Here is a 27,533-nt window from a genome sequence, read left to right as displayed (position 1 = left end):
CCCATTAAGTCTTTTGAGATATTCTGTGGGGTTGAAATCCAGGACACATTTTCATCACACGCCCTGGTCTTGTTGAATTTGAGAAATGATTGTGGCAGAAAGGAATCAGGTAGTGCTCTTGTACTGGGGCTCCTTCTGGAGCAGAGTCTGGTCTCATGCCACACTCCACATTTGGGGGGAGGTGAGAAGGAGAGCCACAAAGCATGAGTCAGCAGGAATGTTGGTTGTTGTTTCTTGCTGGGGTACAAGATGTGGGCCTAAGAGGGTGTCCTTTCGCTTGTAAATTGGATGATGGCTTATTGGGGCAGGAGGTCCATCTCAATACCTAATGAGTTAAGAACTGTGGGTAAAGAGCATTAAGTAAGAGGGATATCAGTTCGGGGTTGGGGGTTGAAGAAATAGAGGAATTTCTTAGGGGGGGAAGAGGGATAGTATATATAAGGGGCTATATACCCTTTAGGCATGTATTGTTTACAATTTAGGTTTGGCACTCAGTGAGGAGTCCTCTGTCTATGTACTCATGCCCAAATAAAAACATACATTAGTGATCAATTTTTAATTTGTCTTTGGAGGTCTGACTCTAATAGGATGAGTCTGAGCTCTTAAGAAGTGGTTGAATTAATATAAATAGCTTAGATATAGCTTAGGGAGGAAAGGAAGGGAGAACAAATGATAAGAGAGAGGAAAAAAGAAAAATAAGTAAATACAGTAAAAATAAATAAAAAAAAAGTAATAAGATTAATAAAAAAAAAGAATATTTGGCCAGTGTGTTAGAGTTGGTAAATTTTCCCACTTTCTCAGCATTTCATCACTGGTGGGGTTTGTCTTGCTAAATGAAGGTTTCAGGGTTAGATAATGGCTGGAACATTTTAGAATATGCATAGTTTTTGCATCTAGAGTACTAAGCAATGAGGTAATGAGACCTACCTATGTAGGTGGTAGTATTGTCTACTGCATCTTATGTATTGAAGTTCCTCTCCTAAAGAGAAACTAACAGTGTGGGTTTTCCTTGACATAGATTAAATTGATGGTGACAGCTCACTGATTCTATTCAAAGTGCTGTTACCCTGTTGGAGAGGCTTTCTATTGAGTTTTTCATTTTCTCTACTGAGTTTTTCAGACCTGTTATTTCAGTTTGGAGTTTTCTGATTTCTATCTTTATATCTTCTTGATTCTTATTTGTGTTTCATTCAAATTGATCTATGCTTTTTTGAGTTCTATGAACATCTCCACATTTGTTTTCTAAACTCCTTATCTTAGAGAATAACTAGGTGTTTGGCAGTTTTTGTGTCACAGAGTTGCCATCTTCATTCTCTATACCTGATGTTGGCCTGCATTGTTTCCCCATTGTCACACTTGTAATGTGGATTTTTTACGTGTTGTAGTGGTATTCATTGGCTAGAAGATGCATGCAGCTGCAAAGCGAAGTGGAGAGGCCTTGCTCATCTAGCTCCATCCTTTGTGGACCAGACTGCTTACCTCTAAAGAAGACGAGCCCTCAGGGAACAATGGTGGAGAGGATCAAACTACATCTACCGTGTTTCAGATCATACAGCAGAAACCAACCTCTTTTTAATGTCCTTTAAAGGGCTTTTGTTTATTTTTGCTTATGCGCCACACCCGGCCAAGCTCAGGCATTACTCCTGGCTCTGTGCTCAGAAATAAGTTCTGATAGGCTTGGGGGACCATATCGGATGCTGGGATCAAATCCAGGTCAGCTACATAAAAGGCGATTTCCCTACCTGCTGTGCTATTTTTCTGGCCCTTTAATATCAGTTTTACTTTATATATTTAACACAGAATACACAGTCATCCAATACTTGTATTTCTTCTGTTTCATACAATTCCCTAAAAGAATATATGCATCACAACTAAGACTTTATTAATATGAAGCTCTTTATCAATACAGAATCATATGAGAAAATAAGAGAACTCTAAAATAAACAATTCAACCTCATATTTAAAAAAATAGAAGAAATCTAAAACAAGGGAATTGTTAAAATCAGAACATTTAATATAGTCAAGTAGAAATCAATAATACAGGAGATATATGAGACAAAGTTGATTAAAAATTGGAATTGATATGATTTACAATAGTATTTATGATAGTCTCTTGCATCCAATGTTTCAACACTGCAAAACTCTTGATCAATGTGTCCCCTATGCTAAACCATATCTCATAATTCTCTTCCAAATACCTCCCACTCCCACCTTCTGTTCTTGATAAATCAAGTTCTCTAAATCAGTCCTTTAGGTTTTATTGTAAAATATTTATATTTTAAAATGATAGAATGAGTGACACATTCTTGTCTAGATTCAAAAGTTTTAAAACTCTAATAATTAACATCAACAATTTATTTACTAGCTTACACAAATTTACTTTATATAACTTTTAAAACAAAATGATAAATAAATTATCAGAAAGTAGATCAATAAAATTCAACTTATGATTGCTATTATATATTTAAAAATAGAAAAATGGTTGAGTCTAATAAACATGTTACAAGATGAAAAATACAAGGAGGAAAATAAACACAAACATACAAAATATATGCAGAGACATTAAAACAGTAATAAAAATATTTTACCCAAATAAAATACATGACCAAACATTCTATTATTGAATTCTACCAAAATAAAGATGATTGTTACCAGTTCTCTAGAAAAAAATTTTCAAATATTTTTCATGAGAAAAACATAGCTTGATACCAAAGATATAGAGGAGCATCACAAAAATAGGAACTACAGATTATTACCCCTGATATAAATGCTTTCACAAAGTCAAACCAAATTCATTAATACATCAAAAATAATATATCTTGAACAAGTGAAATTTATTATAGGAATTCAAGGACAGCACAATATATGCAAATCAATTAATGTAATATACTTCATCAATACAGATAAACCATGTATTTCTAATAATATAAACAAAGCTCTTTTTTGTTTTTGTTTTTATGGTCCACACCCATTTGATGCTCAGGGGTTACTCCTGGCTAAATGCTCAGAAATTGCCCCGGGCTTGGGGGGACCATATGGGACACTGGGGGATCGAACCGCAGTCATTCCTTGGTTAGCGCTTGCAAGGCAGGCACCTTACCTTTAGCGCCACCTCACCGACCCCCAATATAAACAAAGCTTTGACCTGACAATTTCTATTTATAATAAAAGAAATCTTATCAACAAAATTAAAATTATCTTAGAACTAAAGTTACTTTAGTAACTTTAAACTTTAACTTTAAACCAAACTTTAACTAAAGTTTAAAATAAACTTTAATTAAAGTTACCAAACTGAAAGTCTTATGGATTATTTCTGGTGGTAGACATTGGCACCTTCATCGTAGATATGATATGGTATCATTGGAAACCAATGTTTCTTTAAAACAAAATGACTTTAATTAAAGTGTTTTGTCTTTTCATTCTAGTTGATTTTAACTACTTGTGATTGATACAGCATCATATTTAGAAAATTTATACTCTAATTTTAAATAACTCTAAATTATATAGAAGGAGAAAAAAATTCACACATTCAGTACAACTTTTCCATTGGACACCAATTGCAAAGCATTGAGATAAAGTCAGACTCACCCACTTTTAATCTGCCTGTTACATCTCCATCAGTGTTTCGTGCATTGACAGTCACATTCTGAGTTGATTGCAAAAGCAGTGATGAGTCCTAGAGATTTACCAAATCATGTTACATATACATTTGCGATTTATAAAAAATAATTTTTCATAGTCACAAATTAAAGACTTATATAACATACATTTAGGATGTATTTAAAATAATTTCTTTTAGTTATAGATCACTGTCATGATTTTATAAATTAGTGACTATGTAAATGTTTTAACTTCTTTTATTAAATATTATATTCTCTTATGTTTATAATCGCTATTGCAGTTTTTACAATGTGTTAAGTCAGTTCTCAAGGGAATGATCTTAAGTTTTAACTACTCTTTTTGATGGGGATATGGCTGAGCAGTAGTTGGGGGAATCTCTGGAAACTATTCCCAATAATAATTGATTGATAGGGCCTATTGGTGCAGTAGGACTAGAGAATACAGTGTACTCTGGTCCTGCCCTGAAGTCCACCAAGTATTGTGTTATATGTTAGGGGGAGTAAAACACATGATGTTGGGGTCTGGAGTTATACCCTTAAGTCATTTTGATATTTCATCAGTTAATTTTTTTCTTTGTAAAGACATCAAGTTTAAAAATAAATTCAAATTTATTTTTACTATTGATGTTCAGGCAAAGTATATGTTGTGACAAGATCAATCAGAGAATGTTTATATTTTCTATAATAAGCAACATATTTAATATTTTTATGATTCAAAATTTTATCAAATCTAAAAGAGCTTTCAGAGTTTATGAAATGCTATTTCCCATCTTTTGTTGAAAAGTTACATGGCTTTATAAGTACATATGCATTTTTGATAGTAGTTCTGAATGAGTAACCACTTTTTAAAAAGATAATTTATATATAAAGAGGTTACTTTACAACAATTCTAGTGAATTTGCTTTTGGATACAGATAATATTGTGATTCACTCAGGAAACAAAGTATCATCTAAAGTTATGGGAAATATGCTATATTTCAGAAGAAAATATGTTTTGGCTATACTCTGGATTTCTAGTAGTTCATAAATTTTCCAGCTTGGTTTGGTAAAAGCAGATAAATCCATTAACATACTGACTTTTATTTGATGTTGTTGTCTTAATATACTTGCTGTATTGTAAGAGAACAGAATGAAAATAGTTAAGAATTTACCAAAAAAGGGGATGAGAGGCATCACTTTCCTCAACTTTAAACTGTATTACAAGGCAGCAATAATTAAAACAGCATAATATTGGAATAAAGATAGACTCTCCGATCAATGAAATAGATTTGAATATTTAAGATGGACCCACATGTCAATGATCAATTAATTTTTGATAAAGGAGCAAAAAAATACAAAGTCAAGCAAGAAAAGCTTCAACAAGTACTGTAAAAACTAGTCAGCTACATGCAAAATAAATGAACTCATACTTCTCTTCATTTTATTTTATTTGACCATGCAAAAAGGTGAAATCAAAATGTATTAAGACCTTGATATCAGACCTGAGCCATAAATTACATAGAGAAAAATATAGGCATAACACTCCAAGGCATAAAGCTAAAAGTATCTTAGAAGATGAAACAAACTGTTCAAGCAATAGAAAGCAAATAAATAAATGAGACTACATTAAACTGAGAAGCTTTTGTACTTGAAAAAAAAAAAAAACAATTACTAGGATACAAAGGCTACCCACTTAATAGGAGAAGCAATTCACCCAAACCCTCAGAGGGTTACCATATAAGATATAGATATTTAACATTTATTCAACTATCCAAGAATAAAACAAGAATAAAACATCTAAAAACTCCAACAAAAATGGGGAGAGGCAATGAACAGATATTTCCTAGAAGAAATACATATGGCTAAAAGGCACATAAAAATTGCTGCTTATCATTAATTACTAGGGATATGCAAATCAAAACAACAATGAAGTATCATCTCATACCACAGATACTGGCATACACCACAAAGAACAAGAACAACCGGTGCTGTTATGGATGTGAAAAGAAAAGAATTTTTATTCATTGCTGGTGGAATGAATTTTCTGGTTTTCTTTTTGGAAAACAATTTGAACATCCCTCAATAAGCTAGAATTTAGCTTCCATATGATTCAACAGTACACCTCCTAGGTTTCTACCCTAGGAACACACTCGCACATGCAAAACAAACAAAACCCAAAAAACAAACCAAAACAAAACAAAATGCAAAAATGCCCTCTTCACCCCCATGTTTATTGCAGCACTATTTACAATAGCTAGAATCTGGAAACAACCCAGGTACTCGACAAGAGATGAGTGGCTAAAGAAACTGGTATATCTACTCAGTGAAATACCACCAGCTGTTAAGAAAAATAAAGTTATGGGCCCGGAGAGATAGCACAGCGGCATTTGACTTGCAAGCAGCCAATCCAGGACCAAAGGTGGTTGGTTTGAATCCTGGTGTCCTATATGGTCCCCCATGCCAGCCAGGAGCTATTTCTGAGCAGACAGCCAGGAGTAACCCCTGAGCACTGCCGGGTGTGGCCCAAAAACCAAAAAAAAAAAAAAAAAAAAAAGGAAAAAAGAAAAATAAAGTTATGAAATGTGCTTATACATGAATGGACATGGAGATTATTAAGCTGAGTGAAAACAGTCAGAGGGAGCAGAATAGCCATAGGATAATCTCATTTATTTGTGGAATATAATGAAAATAATAGACAGTATGATACTAATATACAGATACAATAGAGATGAGGGTCAGTAGAATAAATCTATAGTAGGAAGCATGCCTCAATAGCAATGAGTATAGTTAGGACAGAGAAGGATCCACTATGACAATGATAGTTGGAACTGATCATTTTGGACAGGAACTGAAAGAGAATAAAGTGACATGCATGACACTCTCCCATTAACAATAGTGCAAATAACAGTCTTGGAGAGAAAGAGAAAGTGAGAGAGAGAAGCAAAATGCAAATCCCAGAGACAGGCAGGGGTAAGTAATGGGAAGGAAATTGAGGACATTGGTGGCAGGAAAGTAACACTGGTGAAGGGTGGTGTATATTCTTTGACTGAAATTCAACTACGTACATTTTTGTAACTATGATGCTTAAATAAATCAATCAAAAATCTACCAATAGGCACTTCAATGCAGGTGACATACAAAACCACCACAGGTGCTGGAACCTACCTTGCACTGAAGAGCCCATGGAACGCAAGTCAATGGAGGTGAGCTGAACCACTCATAAAGGTCAGAGCTCTTTGTGCTGCAAAAAGCCCTTTGAGCCACATGCACTTCAATGCTGGTGCCATCCTGACCTACTGCTGTTGCTGAAACCCACTCCGACCCAAAGCGCCACAAAACTCAAGTCAATAGAGATGTGCAACCCTGCCCATAAACTAAGGAGCCAGAAGAACCCAGAAACTCCACTCTGTGACCGTGCACATCTAGTCAATTAACTCCAGCACATAGAAAATATTACATTACAAGCGTGAGAATGGGGGAAACAACACAAGCTTCCACCATGCATAGAGAATGAAGATGGCAGCACTGATGACATGAAACGTGCTGACCACATATAAGTACTTTAGCAAAGAAATAGGTAGGACCCTCCTAGAACAGAAAGAATAAAACAAACTAAACAAACCACAAATGAGAATCAAGAGGATATAAAAATAAAAATGAGAAAAATCCAAACTAAAATAACAGGACTAAAATTTTTGGTAGGCAAAGTGAAACCTCACTAGAAATCTTATGCAATAGAGTAACATCAGTTGAGGACAGAATCAATGACCTGGAAGAGAAGCTCTCAGTGCCCATCACAGAGGTAGGCTGTTTCTGAGCAAAAACAATGTGGCTGGTCCCTGCCTGTGTTTGGGCACAAAAGGGACACTATAAAGAGCTACACCTGCACTCCTTCCTGATTTCCTGTTTCTGGTGTGCATCAGTCTAAGAAGACCCCAGCAAACATAAGCTCTTCAGGGTCAATCACAAAGATAGGATGGTTCCGCCCACAAAGGTGAGGCCAGAAGAGCAACCACTTCACTTCGCTTCATGGCTGTACACATCTTCTAGCCAATAAACCCATTACGAGACTCTGCTGGGCCCCTTAAGCTCGGCAGACATTTTGGGGCTTCCCCCAGGTTGCTTCAACCTGGGAACTTTGATTTTCTCCGGCATTAATCCCCTGAGGGCATGCCTTGGCTGAGGTGTGTCTTTCCAGGCCGGAGTTGTGGCTAAGACAGACTCTGTTTGGCTCCTTAAGCTCAGCAGACATTTTGGGGCTTTCCCGGCTTGCTTCAACCTAGGAACTTTGATCTTCTCTGGCATTCATCCCCTGACGGCTTGCCCCAGCTGAGGTGAGTCTTTCCGGGCCAGAGTTGCAGATAAAGCTGACTTCTGGGCCCCTTAAGCTCGACAGACATTTTGGGGCTTCCCCTAGGTTACTTCAACCTGGGAACTTTGATCTTCTCTGGCATTTATCCCCTGAAGGCTTGCCTCAGCTGAGGTGTGTCTTTCCAGGCCAGAGTTATGGATAAAGCTGACTGCTGGGCCCCATAAGCTCGGCAGACATTTTGGGGCTTCCCCCAGCTTGCTTCAACCTGGGAACTTTGATCTTCTCTGGCATTCATTCCATGACGGCTTGCCTCGACTGAGGTGAGTCTTTCCAGGCCAGAGTTATGGATAAAGCTGACTGCTGGGCCCCATAAACTCGGCAGACATTTTGGGGCTTTCCCCAGCTTACTTCAACCTGGGAACTTTGATCTTCTCTGGCATTCATCCCCTGATGGCTTGCCACAGCTCACGTGAGTCTTTCCAGGCCAGAGTTGTGGATAAAGCTGACTGCTGGGCTCCATAAGCTTGGCAGACATTTTGGGGCTTCCCCCAGCTTGCTTCAACCTGGGAACTTTGATCTTCTCTGGCATTCATCCCCTGAGGGCATGCCTTGGCTGAAGTGTGTCTTTCTGGGCTGGAGTTGTGGCTAAGACAGATTCTTCTGGGCCCCTTAAGCTCAGCAGACATTTTGGGGCTTCCCCTGTCTTGCTTCAACCTGGGAACTTTGATCTTCTCTGGCATTCATCCCCTGACGGCTTGCCCCAGCTGAGGTGAGTTTTTCCGGGCCAGAGTTGCAGATAAAGCTGACTGCTGGGCCCCTTAAGCTTGGCAGATATTTTTGGGCTTTCCCCAGGTTACTTCAACCTGGGAACTTTGATTTTCCTCGGCATTAATCCCCTGAGGGCATGCCTTGTTGAGGTGAGTCTTTCCGGGCCGGATTTGTGGATAAGACAGACTCTGCTGAGCCTCTTAAGCTTGGCAGACAATTTGGAGCTTCCTGCGGCTTGCTTCAACCTGAGAACTTTGATCTTCTCTGGCATTCATCCCCTGACAGCTTGCCTAAGCTGAGGTGAGTTTTTCTGGGCTGGAGTTGTGGATAAAGCTGACTCTGCTGGCCCCCTTAAGCCCACCTATAAGGGGTCAAAGCAGAGGAACGTGGCCTCTCCACTTCGCTTCGCAGCCGCGCACTCCACCTAGCCAATGAATACCACCAAAATACGTAGAAAAAACACACAGTATAAGTGTAACAATGGGAAAACTACACAGACCAACATCAGCCATAGAGAATCAAGATAGAAACTCTGATGCCCCAACAATGGCCAACCACCTAAGCAGTCTTTCAGAAATGGAGTCTAGAGAAGAAATATGGAGGATGATCACAGAACTCAAATAAAGTATAGATCAGAATACTAATAAAAATCAAGAGAATATGAAGATAAAAATCAGAAAACTCAAAACTGAAATATCAGGTCAAATAGCAGATCTGAAAAACTCAGTAGACAAATTAAAGAACATAATGAATGAGTTTTTAAACAGGTTAAAAGCAGCTGAGGATAGAATTAGTACGCTGGAAAATTCAATGCATAACAACTTTACACACCCAATGAGGGAAAAAAGCCTTAAAGCATATGATCAGACAATGGAACAATTACTCAAAGAATATGAAGATGAAAATAGAAGTCTTTGATAAGCTCAATAGAAGCAACTTTAGAATCATTGGAGTCCCAGAGACCCAAGAAGAAAATCTCCAGGAAGAATCAACAGTCAAGAACATCTACACAGAGAAACTACCAAAGGTAAAGAAAACATGTGACCAAATCCTGCATCCCCAAAGAGTACCAGCTAAAAAAGACCCCAGGAGAAACACCCCAAGATACATCCTAGTCACAATGATGAATCCCACAGATAGAATACTGCAAGCAGCAAGATCAAAAAGGGAAATAACATTCCAGGGAGCATCTTTGAAATTTACAGCAGACCTGTCACCAGAAACAACCAAGGCCAGAAGACAGTGGAGGGATATAGTGACAAAACTCAATGAAATATATGCTTCAACTAGAATACTGCACCCATCAAAACTCACTTTCAGGTTTGAAGGAAGATTACATGGCTTCACAGATAAACAACAGCTCAAAAACTTTACAAACTCAAAACCAGCCTTAATATAAATACTAAAAAATCTATTCTAAAGACAAGACAAACAAAAACACACCAAATTTCTATGCAAAGATGGCAATAAATCCCATGACAATTATTTCTCTCAATGTCAATGGACTAAATGCCCCCATTAAGAGGCACAGAGTGACGAAATGGATGAAAAAAACTAAAGCCAACATTCTGCTGCCTACAAGAAATACACCTGAATAGTCAGAATAAACATAGACTCAAAATCAAAGGCTGGAGGAAAATTATTCAAGCAAACAACACCCTTAAAAAGGCGGGGTGGCCATATTAATATCAGATGATACAAACTCTATACTCAGAAAAGCTGTAAGGGACAAAGATGGATATTATGTACTAATCAAGGGATATGTACAGCAGGAAGAAATCACTCTCCTAAAAATATACACACCCAATGAGGGACCAGCAAAGTATTTAATACAATTGTTGAAAAATCTGAAAAAGAATATCAATAATAACACAATAATTGTATGAGACCTCAAAACAGGCTTGTCAACACTTGATAGGTCAACGAATTTAAAACCCAACAAAAATATACTAGACCTGAAAAGAGAAATGAAAGAAAAAGGCCTAGTAGATATATATAGGACACTCCATTCTCAGAAACTTGGATAAACATTCTTTCCAACATACACAGGTCATTCTCCAGGATAGACCACATGCTGGCGTATAAAACATACCTCCATAAAATCAAGTAGATAGAAATTTTGCATGCTACCTTTGCTGACCACAAGGCTCTGAAGTTATATTTGAACTACAAAGGGACACAGAAGAAAAAAATTTAACACCAGGAAATTAAATAGTCTACTACTGAACAACCAGTGGGTCCGAGATAAAATCAAAAAAGAAATCAAATATTTCCTGGAAACAAATGACAATGAACACACAAACTATCAGAACCTATGGGATACAGCAAAAGCAGTACTGAGAGGACAATTTATAGCTTTGCAAGCACACATCAGGAAGGAAGAAGGAGCATACATGAATAGCTTGATGATGCAGCTTATAGAATTAGAAAATGATCAACAAAAGAAACTAAAAATAGGGAGATAGAAGGAAATAACAAAGCTGAGAGCAGAAATCAATGAAATAAAAACCCAAAAAACAATCTGAAAGCAGAAGTTGGTTCTTTGAAAAAATAAACAAGATTGATAGACCATTGGCAAAACTCAAAAAGCAAAAGAGAGAGAAACTTCATAACATGTATTAGAAATGAAAAGGGGGAGATCACTACAGATACTGCAGAGATTCAAAGGGTATTCAGAGAATATTTTGAGAAACTTTATGCCACTAAATATGAGAACCTGGACAAAATGTATAAATTTTTGAACTCATATAACCTTCCACGGTTGAAAAAATAAGATGTAATCAAAATTTTGTCCAAAAACAAAATCCCAGGCCCTGATGGATTCACAAATGAATTCTTTCAAACCTTTCATGAGGAACTACTACCAATCCTGGTTACTACTACCATAAAACTCTTTTATGAAATCGAAAAAACAGGAACACTTCCAAATAGCTTTTATGAAGCCAACATCACCATAATACCAAAACCAGATAGAGATGCTGCCATAAAAGAAAATTACAGACCAATATTCCTGATGAACACAGATGCAAAGATCCTCAACAAAATCCTGGCAAACAGGATCCAGTGCCTCATCAAGAATATCATTCACTTTGGTCAAAAAGGTTTCATCCCAGGAATGCAAGGCTGGTTTAACATCCATAAATTTATCAACATAATACACAACATAAACAACAAGAAAAATAAAAATCACATGGTCATATCAATAGATACAGAAAAAGCATTTGATAAGGTTCAACACCCATTCTTGATCAAAACTCTCAGCAAAATAGAAATAAAAGAAACCTTTCTCAATATAGTTAAGGCCATCTACCACAAGCCAGTGGCAAATATTATCCTCAATGGAGAAAAACTAAAAGCCTTCCCTCTAAATTATGGTACAAGACAAGGCTGTCCTCTCTCACCACTTCTATTCAACATAGTACTGGAAGTACTTGCTATAGCGATTAGGCAAGAAAAAGATATCAAGGGAATCAGATAGGAAAGGAAGAAGTCAAGCTCTCACTGTTTGCAGATGACATGATACTCTACTTAGAAAACCCTAAAGACTCTACCAAAAAGCTTCTAGAAATAATTAATTCATATAGCAAGGTGGCAGGCTACAAAATGAACACACAGAAATCAATGGCCTTTTTATACACTAATAATGATAGGGAAGAAATGGGCATTAAGAGAACAATCACATTCACATTAGTGCACACAAATTCAAATATCTTTGAGTTAACTAGACTAAAGATGTGAAGGATATATACAAAGAAAATTATAAAACACTGCTCTAAGAAATAAGAGAGGACAGGCAGAAATGGAAACACATTGGATTGGCAGGATCAACATCATTAAAATGGCAATACTTCCAAAAGCATTATACAGATTTAGTGCGATTCCTCTAAAGATACTCATGACATTCTTCAAAGAAGTGGATCAAACACTTCTGAAATTCATTTGGAGCAATAAACAACCTTGAATAGCTAAAGCACTCCTTGGGAAAATGAATATGGGAGGCATTACTTTCCCCAATTTTAAGCTGTATTTACAAAGCAATAGTTATAAAAAACAGCATGGTATTGGAATACAGACCTTCAGAGCAGTGAACTAGGCTTGAGTACTCAGAGAATGTTCCTCAGACATATAACCACCTAGTTTTTTTGTTTGTTTGTTTTATAGCTTTTATTTTTTGTTTATTTTTGCTTTTATTTTTTATTGTAAGAATTTATTCAAGAGACAAAATTGATTAACATAATGAGGTAAAATAACATAACATAATATATAACATAACATAATATATAATATAATTGATATAATAATACATGTAAGTCAAAGAAAGTTTCTGATTAAAAACACAATTTTTTTCCATAATGGCTTACATATCTTTCACTGTAGTATTTTAGGTATATATTAACATTGAATCAGGGAAAAACTCAACTCCAACTATGTCCTCCCCCCATTCCAGTTCCCTTTCTACAACCCATATACCCCACCATCAACTCCCGGGCTGCTAGAGTAGGTAGACCCCTCTTTGACTGGCTTACTATTAGTGATTACATATCTGTTTGGTCCTGGAACCCTCCCTTGTTTCCCCCTCTATTTTAGAGGAAGAGCTGGAAAAATCGAGGTATGTGGTTTTGTTTGAAGGAAAGAAAAGCAATAGATTGGGGTACAAAATAAGAGGAAAAAAAGTCTAAAGTCAAATACACTGAAAATGGGCAGAGTCCCTCTATAGGCTTCCAACCTCAGTTTGAGAGAGGACGTGAAAAAGGTAATTGAGATACCACAACAATACAGAAAAAATATCGAATTAAATATCCGGTGAGTACCTACAGCAGTAAAGACAGGCAACCACACAGTAATCTCAGTTCTGAAATCAAATCTATGCTCGAGTGCAAAAAGAAAGAGAAAGACAAGACAAAATAATATAAAATAATATTGGAGATATCAACCATAGTCTCCACACCAAAACAGAGACGCCAAAAAAAAATCGATCAATCTATAAATAAACATATGGCAAAACGATTGTTTTGTGCTTCTTTTTTTCTCCTTTTCTTTATCCCCCTGCATAGGCACAGTAACTACTGGGGATATTGTAGAGGGAATTCCCTTGACCTAGGAGATACAGGGTTTCTCCACCCTTGAAGTATACTGTCATGGGATTAATTCTAGACTTCTTGCATGATCATTTACTCTCCCCTTGCAACTTTCATGGTGTGCGGAAGACTTCTGCTTTGTCTTGGATGGTAAAATCAGACATCTGTTTCTAGAGATCTTGGTGGCTGTGCAGCTCAGGGAATGGAGTTTATGAAGTCTTTCTTTGTGGTTCTAGCAGTTATGCTTCTTCAGTGTCATTTTAATCCATCTTCTGTAGTTGGTGTTCTTGGTCGTTGTATTGCTCCTAGAATGGAGCCTACCACCTTGCTTTTTATAAAGGAGCAAGAAATCCTAAATGGAGCAAGGAAAGCCTATTCAACAAGTGGTATTGGCACAACTGGTTAGCCACTTGCAAAAAGCGAACTCGACCCCCAACTAACATCATGTACAAAGGTAAAATCCAAATGGATTAAAGACCTTAATATCAAACCTGAAACTATAAGGTATATAGAACAAGATGTAGGTGAAACACTCCAGGACATTGAGACTAAAGACATCTCTAAGGAGGAGACAGCACTCTCCAAACAAGTGTAAGCAGAGATAAACAGATGGGACTATATTAAGCTGAGAAGCTTCTGCATCTCAAAGGAGATAGTGCCCAGAATACAAAGGCCACCCACTGAGTGGGAGAAATTATTCGCCTAATACTCATTGACTCCAAGACACATCCTAGTTTCAATGACTAATCCCACAGATAGAGATAGAATACTGAAAGCAGCAAGATCAAAAAAGGAAATTATATTCAAAGGAGCATCGTTAAGACTTACAGCAGACATATCACAAGAAACTCTCAAGACCAGAAGGCAGTGGTGGGATATTATGAAAAGACTGAATAAAATGGAGGCATCACCTAAAATACTGCACCCAGTTGGACTCTCATTTAGGTTTGAAGAAAGGATACATAGTTTCATGGATAAGCAACAGCTCAAAAACTTCACAGATGCAAAACCAGCCTTAAAGGAAAAACTGACGGGTCTACTTTAAGACAAGAGAGACAAACAAACACAGCAAACTTATTTACAAAGATCACATTAAATCCTATGACAATCATCTCCCTCAATGTCAATGGACTAAATTCACCAACTAAGAGACAGAGTAGCAAAATGTGTCAAAAAGATGAATCCAACCTTCTGCTGCCTACAAGAAACACATCTAAATATATATATATATATATATATATATATATATATATATATATATATATATATAGGACACTCCACCCCCAAAAACCTGGATACACATTCTTCTCCAATGTACATGAGTCATTCTCCATGATAGACCACATGCTGGCACATAAAGCATACCTCCATAAAATCAAGATGATAGAAATTTTGCAGGCTAACACTGCTGACCACAAGGCTTCAAAATTAGATGTGAACTACAAAGGGATACAGAAGAAAAACTTTAACACATGAAAGCTAAACAGCCTACTACTCAACAACCAGGGGGTCTGAGGTAAAATCAGAGAAAATAAAATATTTTCTTAGATAGCAGCAAGTTCCCCTATCCTCAAGATCTGGTTAATATGGAATTCTTGTATAAAAGTCTTTGCTTTATGTAAGAAAATGGTTATGGGAATTGTTGGTCCTGATACCTTGGCCCCCACGTACAATAGTAATACCTTGTGGCATTATTCTTTTTTGCATAAGCACATTAAAATGGGAAAAGTTTACAGATACAAACAAGTTCTTATCTAATAGATATAGGAACACAACATTTTATACTGTAGTGGGACCTTACATCCTGAAACATGGCTTAGACTTCAGTCCATTGGTCATTGATCAATCACCTCTGAACCATGTATACAATCTACAGAAACAAACATGGTTTTCTACATCACCACCAGGAATAGAAATTCTACCAAGAAAGGCCACTGCCATGGCACTGACTTACTCCAAAGATGGTTCTTATGACACCCTGACAACCTAGGAACAGCAACAATCTGTTTTTAGGGCAGAATTCTCTGCAATGCTACCTAATGATTAGATAAAACCAGAAGATGCTAAACACCACCTGGTAAGACCTGTACAGAAACCAGGATCTATAACTACAGAAACCTGACAGCAACAACTGAGATGGTAAAGAACTCTTACTGGGATTACAGAGAAGGACAAAGGAGTTGGACAACCTAATATGCCTGCAGTCCGGAGCTAGACTTTTTCCAAAATTCTTCAGGGGTAAGGTCTCCCTATTTTTAGGCCAAAGGTTTTTTCTTCCAATCTCTTCCATATTTTGCTGTGCCTATGCAAACTCTGCCACACACACACACACACACACACACACACACACACCTTGTTTTCTAGTGTATATCTTTAAAAAAGAGCATACTAATCCTTCTGCTATTGTATTAATGACTTTATTGGTGATACAATAATTTTCATTAATATAACTGCCAATAAACTCCTTTCTCAAATTCTTTTTTCTTTTCAGATTTTCTATTTTCTTACTATTTTTTAATTATTTCACCTTCTGTCATCCTGAACCAATTGTAATATGATCAGTTATGTCAACTATGTGATACATTTTCTTTAAATAAATAAATTAATTAAAAACTAGAAAGAGAACAAAAAAGAAGAAAGAGTAGGGAGGAAAATGAAGTACAGTGCAAGCACATTTTTGAAAATTATTGTATATCCAATGAGGTTATTAAGTCATTATCAGAAAGTTTTCTAGGGTTTTGTTGCTAACTGACCATTTTGTTAATTCAATTGTTTCTGAATATTGATTTCAGCTGAGTATGCATTGGCATCTAAACTGGCATGTCCATAAGATGATGGCCATGTTGAGCAAATGAATTTGTGGTCCACGAATTCAAAAAACTATTGTTGCTACTTTGGCTTTTGAGTATGATTATAGCTGCCAGGTCTTCTAAAAGCATGAAATGGCAGTGTGTGTGCACACGCATGCATGTGTTTTTGTGTGTAGAAGGTGCCCACACTCACTCCAAAAAAAGTCCTGGTGATACCAGCCCAAATACTGTCAGTTTGGTCAGAGCAGTTTGGCAAAGCAGCAATAATGAGTGATAGTTGCAGCAGGCATGTCTTCAGCAGAGTGGGGACTTGGCCAGCTCTCTCCTCCTGAGATTGCCAGCTCTCAGTTGCATGGCAGTGTATCCATGACTTTTCTTGATTTGGTTTATATATTTTTCAAGTCAGAGTGAGTCTATGGAGCTGGCCTAATACAAACATTTCAACTGCCTATTTTTAATTTTTGGAAAAACCTGTACTTTATGAAGGTAGAACTAGCTTACATACCTCCCTCCCACAAAGAAAGAGGTTCCATTTTCTCCATATTTTATTAAAAATTAAAAAAATAAATATATAGGCCATTTTCTATGATTTTATTGTTTTGTTTTGTATTTTACCAATAATCACAGATTAGAATATACCCTCATGAATCCATTGGTCATTTATATGTCTTCTTTGAAAGCATATTTACTTTCAAAGTCATACATCATTTAATAATATTTAGCTTTATTTAGAATCCTAAATATCACTATATAATCACTATAATTAGTATAATCAGTACAAAGCATACTACCGAAACAATTTTTCTAAACTTCGCTTAGAATTTAAAATATCTTTAAGATATTTAATATATCTTTTAAATTAATACATTCATTTTAATCTTTTAAATTAATATATGATTAAAATTTAAATTATAATTTAATAAAATTTTAAATTATATGCTCTATTAGAAATAAGTTTGGGCTATTTTTGATGTATGTATTTAATTCCAAATAATTATTATAGTTTAAATGACTAAGACATCTAACTAAAGCACATTAAAAGGCAATCATTGAGAATGGAATAAAGATATGTTCTAGAAGCTAACAGTCAAGTTTTTCCTAGAGAGTATATCATGGATATGTGCACATATAAGGCTAAGAATTATTTTTTAAAACAGTGATTTCAACTGTTCTTCACAAAGCACAGATCATTTAAATGTTTTATCATTTTCTTACCATTCTTGAGTGTATTTCTTTGGCATATAGTGGGAATAAAAATTCTGATTCACCTTCCAGGCGAAGTCCATCTTGTGTAACACGTAAGTGCCCCATTCCAGTCTGTTAAAAACAAGGTAATAAAGTAGTTTTTGATTGCTTTCTTTTTCATTTCCAAAGTATCAAATCAAATTAAGCACGTATTTTCATTGATTTATCAACATTTTTCTCTATTTCTCCTTAAATGTTTTATTTTTATTTTTAATTAAATATTCAATCAATTCTTAATTTTATGTAAATACAATTACTTAAAAAGTGCATATAATTTAATGTCAATTTTATTTAAAAAATAAATGTGCAGGGCCAGAATTGTGGCACAAGTGGTAGGGCATTTGCTTTGCACACATTGACATAGGATGAACCGCAGTTTGATCTCCCTGCATTCCATGTGGTCCCCCAAGCCAGGAGCAATTTCTGAGCTCATAGCCAGGAATAACCTCTGAGTGTCATCAACTGTGCCCAAAAACCAAGATGAAAATAAATAAATGCACACCATGTAAGAAATAAAATCTTCCTTGTAAGAAAAAATTCTTAGCCTAGCTATTATAAAAATATTTAAGAGAAAAAAGTTGAGTTTTGCTAGTTTGTTTATTTTTAGGGCCACACCTGGCGACACTCAGGTTACTCCTGGCTCAACACTCTGAAATCACTCCTGGCAGGCTCAGGTGACCATATAGGATGCCAGGGACTTGAACCTGGGTTGGCTGCATGAAAGGAAAATGCACTACCTTTTTATTCTATCGATGTGGCCAAAAAAGAGTGGACTTGTGAGGTGAACATTATGGTACAATGATTACCATTTATCTTCAGAACTTTTTAGCTTCCCACACTGAAACTTTGTGGCTTTTAGATCATTACTTTCCATTTCTCTGTATTTACTAAAACCTGGCACTGTCTTATCTACTGTCTATATATTATGAGCATTGCTATACTGAGAAGCTCATATAAGTGGAATAATATACAATTAATTTTTGCTTCATGCATAGAAAAATAAACTCAAGCTATAATAAAAAGACATTAAATGGGATAAGAAATAATGCAAACAACATATCAAATAAAAGGTTGATATATAAGCCCTATAAAGCACTCACAAATTTTAACAACATCAAATTCAACTACCCTATCCATTAATTGGCAAAGAGATAAACATTTACCCAGCAACACATAAGAATAGTCAACAGGCACGTGAAAAAGTACTTATCATCACTCATATTTGGGAAAATCCAAATCAAACAAAAATATTGGCCAAATAAGAATGGCACATATGAAAAAATCTGCAAAGTCATTGTTGGTGGGGTTTTCATGAGAAAGAAATTCTCTCTAAATTATCTCTCTCAATGTTAATGGACTAAATACACCTGTCAAGAGACACAGAGTTGCAAAATGGATCAAAGAGCTGAATTGGGGCCCGGAGAGATAGCACAGCGGCGTTTGCCTTGCAAGCAGCCGATCCAGGACCAAAGGTGGTTGGTTCGAATCCCGGTGTCCCATATGGTCCCCCGTGCCTGCCAGGAGCTCTTTCTGAGCAGACAGCCAGGAGTAACCCCTGAGCAATGCCAGGTGTGCCCCCCCCCAAAAAAAAGAGCTGAATTGATTTATCAACATTTTCTCTAATTCTCCTTAAATGTTTCATTTATAATTTTATTTTATTTTTAATTAAATATTCAATCAATTCTTAATTTTATGTAAATAAATAAATAAAAAAGACAATGTTTTGCTGCCTACAAGAAACACATATGAATAATCGAAACAAGCATAGACTCAAAATAAAAGGCTGGAAATAATCATCCAAGCAAACAACACCCTTTAAAAAGTTGGAGTGGCCATATTAATGTCAGATAAAACAAACTTTAGAATTAAAAAAGTTATAAGGGACAAATATGGTCATTTTGTACTAATCAAAGTATATACACTACATGAAATCACACTCCTAAACATATATGCACTCAATGATGGACCTGCAAAATACAACTCTTGACAAACCGAAAGAAAATATCAATTCCAACACAATAATAGTGGGAGATCTCAACACTGCCCTGACACCACTTGATAGATCAACCAGATTAAAAACCATCAAGAATATATTAGCTCTGAAGAGAGAAATGGAATAAAGTGAACTAGTAGATATATATTAGGCACCCCATCCCCAGAAAACTGGATACACATTCTTTTCCAATTTACCTGGGTCATTCTTCAGAATATAGCACATGCTGGGCCATAAAACATGACTCTATAATGTCAAGAGAATAGAAATTGTGCAAACTACCTTCACAGACCATAAGGTACTAAAATTAGATGTGAACTACAAAGAAACATAGAAGAAAAACTTTAACACCTGGAAACTAAACAGTTCACTACTGAACAAGTGGGTCAGAGATGAAATCAAAAAGGAAATAAAAACATTTCTGGAAACAAATGACCATGAAGACACAAATTATCAGAATTTATGAGACACAACAAAAATAGTACTAAGAGGAAAATTTATAGCCTTGAAAGCACACATCAGAAAAAAAAATCTATGCAAAGACCAAGATTACCAACTACTAAAAACTGACATTGACAGCCAAGAGTGGGTAGTAGGTAGTACTCACCCTAGAACCAATAAAAAAGACCCTATCCTAGGCTTATGCCTAGAATCTGTACAAAAACCAAGATCTCCCATCCCAGAAGTCTGACTGTAACAACTGGAAATAGAATCTCCAGAATCATATTTTAAAACTCTTTTTCCAGGCTTTTCCCTAGGATCTGTGCAAGACCTATAGACCACCAACTATAAAAGTCTGATTACAACAACAGTGATGGAACAAAACTTCTAGAACTATAAAGAAAGACTTCCTAGGCTTCGTCCCATGACCTGTGTAAATATCAAGATATGGAGTTAGAAAGGCCTGATTAATTAGCACACCTGGGTATGGACAAGTGCCGACCTGCTGCTCCTGCTGCTACTGGGGCTTGAACCTGGGAGGTTGTGGTGCACACCTGGGGACAGATGAGCGCCAATCAGCCTCTCCCGCAAATACTGGGGCTTGAACTCGGGAGGCTTCAGGGTACGCCTGGGGACGGACAAGTGCCTACCAGCCTTTCCTGCAGGCACTGGGGTTTGATCTCAGGAGGCTGCAGGCACCATTAGCACACCTGGGAACGGACAGGTGCTGACCTGCCTTCCCTACTGGTACTGGGTCTTGAACCCGGAAGGTTGTGGTGCATGCCTGGGGACAGATGGGTGGCAACATGTCTCCCTTGGAAATACTGGGGGTTGACCTTAGGGGAGGCTGCCGGTTGCCTGGGTACCCAGACGGGCAGTGACCTGCTTCTCTCCCAGGAACCTAGGGCAGAGCTCAATGATACTGCTGGTCGTTGTCATTAGTAGTGCCTGGGGAACTGGGTGGGTGATGATCTGCTCATCTCACAGCTACTAGGGGTAGATTTGAGATGAGGCTATCAAAGATTGCCATTATTAGAGCTGGGGGGACTATACCCTCTCACAGGTATCGAGATCGTAGAGATTTGAGGGCAGGGTCAAATTTCAGCAACCACTCTTACCTTCCCTGCCTAGGGCCTCACTCCAGAGTAGGACCCACCCACACGCCACAGGTGACATAGGAAGGCTAGGAACAAGGGCAGACACTTTGAACCAACTAAAGCAAAGAAGAAAGAAACTATCAGCCAGAGATATGGAAAGAAATACTAGCAAGTTACCAAGTCCACCAAAGCACATGATCCCAATAGATGGGGACATAAATGTGGCATTAAAAGCCATGACATTAGAAATCAAAGAATCACCAGCCAGTGATTGCAAGAAATCCATTGATAAGCAAATCAACCAACTCAAAGATGAACTTTTACAGCAGATGAGAGAATCCATACAAATGGAATTAAAGGAAATTAGAAACACCTAACAAGCCATAATAGCAGAATTAGACAGTTGGAGAATCGCATAGAAGAACTTGAAGAAAAACTATAAACCAAAAACGACAAAGAAGCCAATAAGGAAATAAGAGGTAAGGCATTGATGAAAATGTCAGATATTTAATAAACAAAGACAAAAGAAATAATCTACGGATTATAGGAATACCAGAAGGGGAGGAAACAGAGAAAGGGGAAGTACAAGTGGTGAGGGAAATCATAGTAGAAAACTTTTCCATCCTCTGGAAAGAGTCTCTGGTACAAATCTAAGAGGCAAAAAGAGTTCCTAATAAAATGGATCCTAACAAATCAACACCAAGACTTATAGTAATCCAAATAGCAAAAAAATAAATGAAATTAAGAGAAAGATGAATTTCTTAAAACAATAAGGGCTTAAAAAATCCCTCAAGTACAAAGGAAAGAACATAAGAATCAAACCAAATCTCCCATTTGAAACAATTCAAGCAAGAAGAAGACAGTGGAATTACATATTCAAAGTACTGAATGAAAGAAACCTCCAACCTCTCTACCCAGAAAAATTCTCATTCATATGGGAGGGAGGACTAAAAACATTCTCAGACAAGAAAGATCTCACACTATTTGCAATAACCAAGCCAATTTTAAATGAACTTCTTATAGAGGTACTACACAATCCAAACAACAACCAATCTACTCAGTACAATAACCCAACATTCCACTCTGTCAATAATATTCTTAAATGTCAATGGGCTAAATTCCCTCATTAAAAGACACAGAATACGGGGTTGGATCATAAAACAAAAACCAGACTTCTGCTGCCTGCAAGAAACACACCTAACAGAATTGGATAGGCACATGCTTAGAATAAAAGGATGGAAATCAATTACTCAAGCCAATGGAAAACAAAAAAATAAAAGCTGGGACAGCCATTCTTATATCAGATCAAATTGCATTCAACCTCAAGAAATTGATCAGAGACCAAGAGGGTCACTACTTATTGATCAGCGGAACCTTAAACCAAGGAATTCTAACTCTGATCAATATCTATGCACTGACTGTAGAGCCAGCAAAATATATAAGGCATTTGCTCACAAACATAGAGAAACACAAGGAGGGAAATGTGATAGTAATAGGGGATTTTAATACTCCCCTATCATCACTATACAGATGCACTATGCAGAAAACCAGCAAAGACTTGAGACTTAAATGAGAAACTAGAGGAAATGGGCATTGTGGACTTATACAGGGCTCTCCACCCTAAGAAAACAGAATACTTATTCTTTTCAAGTGCACATGGAACCTTCTCTAGAATAGATCATGCCTTAGGATATAAATCTAACTTACACAAAGTCACAAAAATAAGGACTATCAGAAGTAGCCTATCAGATCATTATGCAACAGAGATCATGATCGACTATAAAAAGAAACTGTGGAGAAAATCCAACACCTGGAGATTAAACAACATGCTACTAAACAAAAGCTGTATCAAAAAGGAACTCAAGGAATAAATAAGATTCCTTGAGACTAATGATAATGAGGAGGCAAGCTATCAAAATCTGTGGGACACAGCAAAAGCAATAATAAGGGGGAAACTCATAGAAATACTGGCCTATGTCAGGAAAAAGGAAAATGACAAATTAAATAGTTTAAAGGAATACCTTAAGGAGCTGAAAAAACAACAACAACAAAACCCAAACACAATCAGAAGATAATAAATAATAAAAACTAGAGCAGAAATAAACAACATAGAAACTAGAAAAACAAAAAAATCATTGAGAACATGAGTTGGTTTTTTTAAAGAATGAACAAGATAGATAAACCACTGGCAAGACTCACCAAAAAAAGAGGGAAATCACCCAAATAACCAGGATCACAAATGAAAGGGTTGAGATTACAACAGAACCCCAAGATATTGAACACAACGTGAGAACTTACTATGAATAACTATACTCAGTTAGGTTAGAGAACCCAGAAAAAGCTGACAGACTTCTGGAAGAGTATCATCTTCTGGAAAAGGAGGATGTAGAAAACCTAAACAGGCCAATCACATCTGAGGAAATTGAATCAGTAATCAAAAAACTCCCCAAGAACAAAAGTCCAGGTCCAGATAGTTTTACAGGTGAATTCTAACAAACATTCCGAGAAGACTGAGAACCACTTTTCCTTAGGCTCTTTCAAACCACTGAAAAGACAGGAATCCTTCCTAACTCATTTTACGAGGCAAACATCACACTCATTGCCAAAGATGGCAAAAACCTCACCAAGAAAAAAAATTATAGACCATTCTCACTAATGAACATAGATGCAAAAATTCTCAACAAAATCTTAGCAAACCGAATTCAACAGTACATAAAAAAGATTATACACTATGACCAAATGGGTTTCATCTCAGGAATGCAAGGATGGTTCAACATATGCGTATCAATCAACAACATACATTACATCAACAAGAAAAAAGACAAAAAACACATGATCACATCAGTTGTGCAGAGAAGATATTTGACAAAATCCAACACCCATTCATGCTGAAAACACTCAGCAAAATAGGGCTGGAAGGAACCCTCCTCAAGATAGTTAGAGCTATCTTTTAAAAACCTACTGTCAACATTATCCTTAATGGTGAAAAACTGAAAAATTTCCCACTAAGGTCAGGAACAAGGCAAGACTGCCCGCTTTTTCCACTCTTAATCAACATAGTTTTATAAGTGCTAGCAATAGCAATCAGACCAAAGAAAGGAATCCAAGGAATCCAGATAGGGAAAGAAGTAGTCAAACTATCTCTATTTGCAGATGATATGATGATATACATAGTAAACCCTAAAGAATCCACTGTAAAAACTCCTAGAAACAATAAGCCAATACAGCAAAGTGGCTAGATACAAAATCAATACACAAAAGACAATAGCATTCCTCTATAAATATAACAAAGCAGAGGAAAAAGACATTAAGGAGTCGATCCCATTTAAAATAGTATCAAAAAATATCAAGTAACTGAAAATCAACCTGATAAGAGAAGTGAAAAACCTATACCATGAAAACTTCAAATCACTTTAGAAAGAAATTGAAGAAGACCCAAGGAAATGGAAGAACATCCCTCACTCATGGATAGGAAAAATCAACATAATCAAAATGTCTATCTTAACTAAATTGCTATATAGATTCAATGCAATCCCTATCCAAATTCAGACATAATTTTTTAAGGAACTTGAACAATCAATAATAAAGTTCATCTGGAACCACAAAAGACCTAGACTAGCCAAAATCCATACTAAAAAGAAAAGAAACTGGGTGTCATTTCTTTATCTAACCCGAAGCTTTACTATAAAGACATGGTCATCAAGACAGCATGGTACTGGAACAAAAACAGAGTCGCAGACTAGTGGGTTAAAACAGAATATCCAGAAATAAATACCCAAATATATGGTCAACTAATATTTGACAAAGGATCCAAGAACCTGAAATGGAACAAAGACGGTCTCTTCAACAAATGGTGTTGGAACAACTGGATAACAACCTGTAAGAAAGTAAAGATTGATCCATACCTCACACCCTACACAAAAATCAACTCAGAATGGATTAATGACCTTAAAGTCAGATCCAAATCTATAAAGTTCATTGAGGAAGTAATAGAAAGAACACTCCAAGACATATACCTCAAAAGCAGTCTTTCAAGATGGAATGCCAATTGCAAGAGTACTATCATCAAACCTGAATAAATGGGATTACATCAAGCTAAAGTTTCTGTATGTCAAGAAAAATACTGTCTAAAACCAGAAGACAGCTAACAGAATGGGAAAAATATTCACACTCGACACATCAGATAAAGGCTGATATCTAGGATATACAAAGCACTCAGAAAGGTGAACTCTACAAAACCTAATAAAGCTATAGAAAAATAAGGAACAGAAACGAGTAGACAATTTTCCAATAAAGACTAAACAGATGGCCCTGAGACACATGAAAACATGTTCACCATCACTTGTCATTAGGGAAATCCAAATCAAGACAACAATGAGGTACCACATTACATCAGTGAGGATGGCACACATCAAAAATAACAGGACCAATCTCTTTTGGCATGGATGTAGTAAGAAAGGAACTTTCATCCACTGCTGGTGGGAATGTTCACTAGTCCAATCCCTATGGAAAATAGTATGGAGGTGCTTAGAAAAACTTAGAATTGAGCTACCATATGATCCACCAATCACACTGCTGGGTATCTATCCCCAATATGGAACAATATTCATACCAAAATATATATGCACTCCACTATTTATTGCAACACTCAGCACAATAGCCGAGATCTGAAATCAACCTCAATGTCCAACAATGGATGATTGGATCATGAAGAAGTGGTATTTATTTACAATGGAATAATACATAGAAGTTAGAAATGACACAATCATGGATTTTGCAGCAACATAGATGGATCTACAAGACATTATGTTAAACTCAGTAAGCCAAAAGAAGAATAAATACAGAATGATAGCACTTTTCTGAGGTACATAGAATATACACTATATATACATACAATAGTCCAGGAATAAATAAACAGAGATATGATTAAAGCTTTTTCTCTAAAATCCGGTACAAGACAAGGCTGCCTTCTCTGACCAACCCTATTTAACATAGTACTGAAGGTACTTGCCATAGAGATTAGGCAGAAAAATATTAAAGTCATCCAGATATTAAAGGAAGAAGTCAAGCTGTCAGTGTTTATAGATGACATACTATATTTAGAAAACCCTAAAAATTGTACCAAAAAACTTCGAGAAACAATAGACTCACATAGCAAAGTGGTAGGATACAAAATTAACACAGAAAAATCAATAGCCTTCTTATACACCAATAATGATAGAAAAGAAATGAATAATAAGAAACAATTCCATTTATATTAGTGCCACACAAACTCAGATATCTTGGTGTCAACTTAACTACATATGTGAAGAACTTATACAAAGAAAACTACAAAAACCTGCTTCAAGAAATAAAAGTGGTCGCATATACCCTGCTTATGGATTTGGAGTAGTAACATAATTAAAATGGCAATACTCCCCAAGGCATTGTACAGAATTAATGAAATCCCTCTAAGAATACCCATAACATTCTTCAAAGATATGGATCAAACACTCCTGAAATTCATCTGGAACATTAACACCCAAGAATAGGTAGAGCAATCCTTGGGAAAAGGAATATGGGAGGCATCACTTTCTCCAACTTTAAATTGCATTACAAAGCAATAGTCATTAAAACAGTATGGCATTTGAATAATGACATATCCTCCAAACAGTGGAATAGTCTAGAGTATTTAGAGAATGCTCCCCAGATATACAATCAATTAATCTTTGATAAAGGGACAAGAAATGCAATATGGAGCAAGGAAAATCTCAATAAGTGTTGTTGGCACAACTGGTCAGTCACTTGCAAAACAAAATGAATGCAGACGTCCAAGTAACACCATGCATCAAGATCAAATGCAAATGGATGAAAGACCTTGCTATCAGACCTGAAATCATAAGGTATATAGAACAACACGTAGGTAAAACACCCCAGGACACTGAAACTAAAGACGTCTTTAAGGAAGAAACAGCACTCTCTAACAAGTTGAAGCAGATATACAAATGGGATTATATTAAGCTGAGATGCTTCTGCACCTCAAAGGAAGTAATGCAAAAGGCACCCACAGAATGGGAGAAGCTACTCACCCAATACCCATCAGCTAAGGGGCTAATATCAAAGATATACAGTACTGACAGAGCTTAACAAGAAAAAATATAACCCCATCAAACAATGAGGAGAATAATGAACAGATAATTTCTTAAAGAAG

General features: G+C 36.4%; 1 protein-coding gene across 1 annotated transcript in view; it reads right to left on the bottom strand.

Annotated features, from left to right (window-relative positions):
* SGCG (sarcoglycan gamma) overlaps positions 1–27,533 on the bottom strand; it is a 100,374-nt gene that overhangs the window by 53,044 nt on the left and 19,797 nt on the right. The window contains exons 3-4 of the mRNA XM_049778354.1: positions 17,783–17,884; positions 3,589–3,676 (exon numbers count right to left, since the gene is read on the bottom strand). Of these exons, the coding sequence (XP_049634311.1) occupies positions 3,589–3,676; positions 17,783–17,884 (190 nt within the window). The remainder of the gene's footprint in view (positions 1–3,588; positions 3,677–17,782; positions 17,885–27,533) is intronic.

This window comes from Suncus etruscus, chromosome 8 (assembly GCF_024139225.1).
Source record: "Suncus etruscus isolate mSunEtr1 chromosome 8, mSunEtr1.pri.cur, whole genome shotgun sequence".
NCBI lineage: Eukaryota > Metazoa > Chordata > Mammalia > Eulipotyphla > Soricidae > Suncus > Suncus etruscus.
The sequence above is the reverse complement of the archived record's forward strand: the minus strand, read 5'-3'. Positions and strand labels throughout refer to the sequence as shown.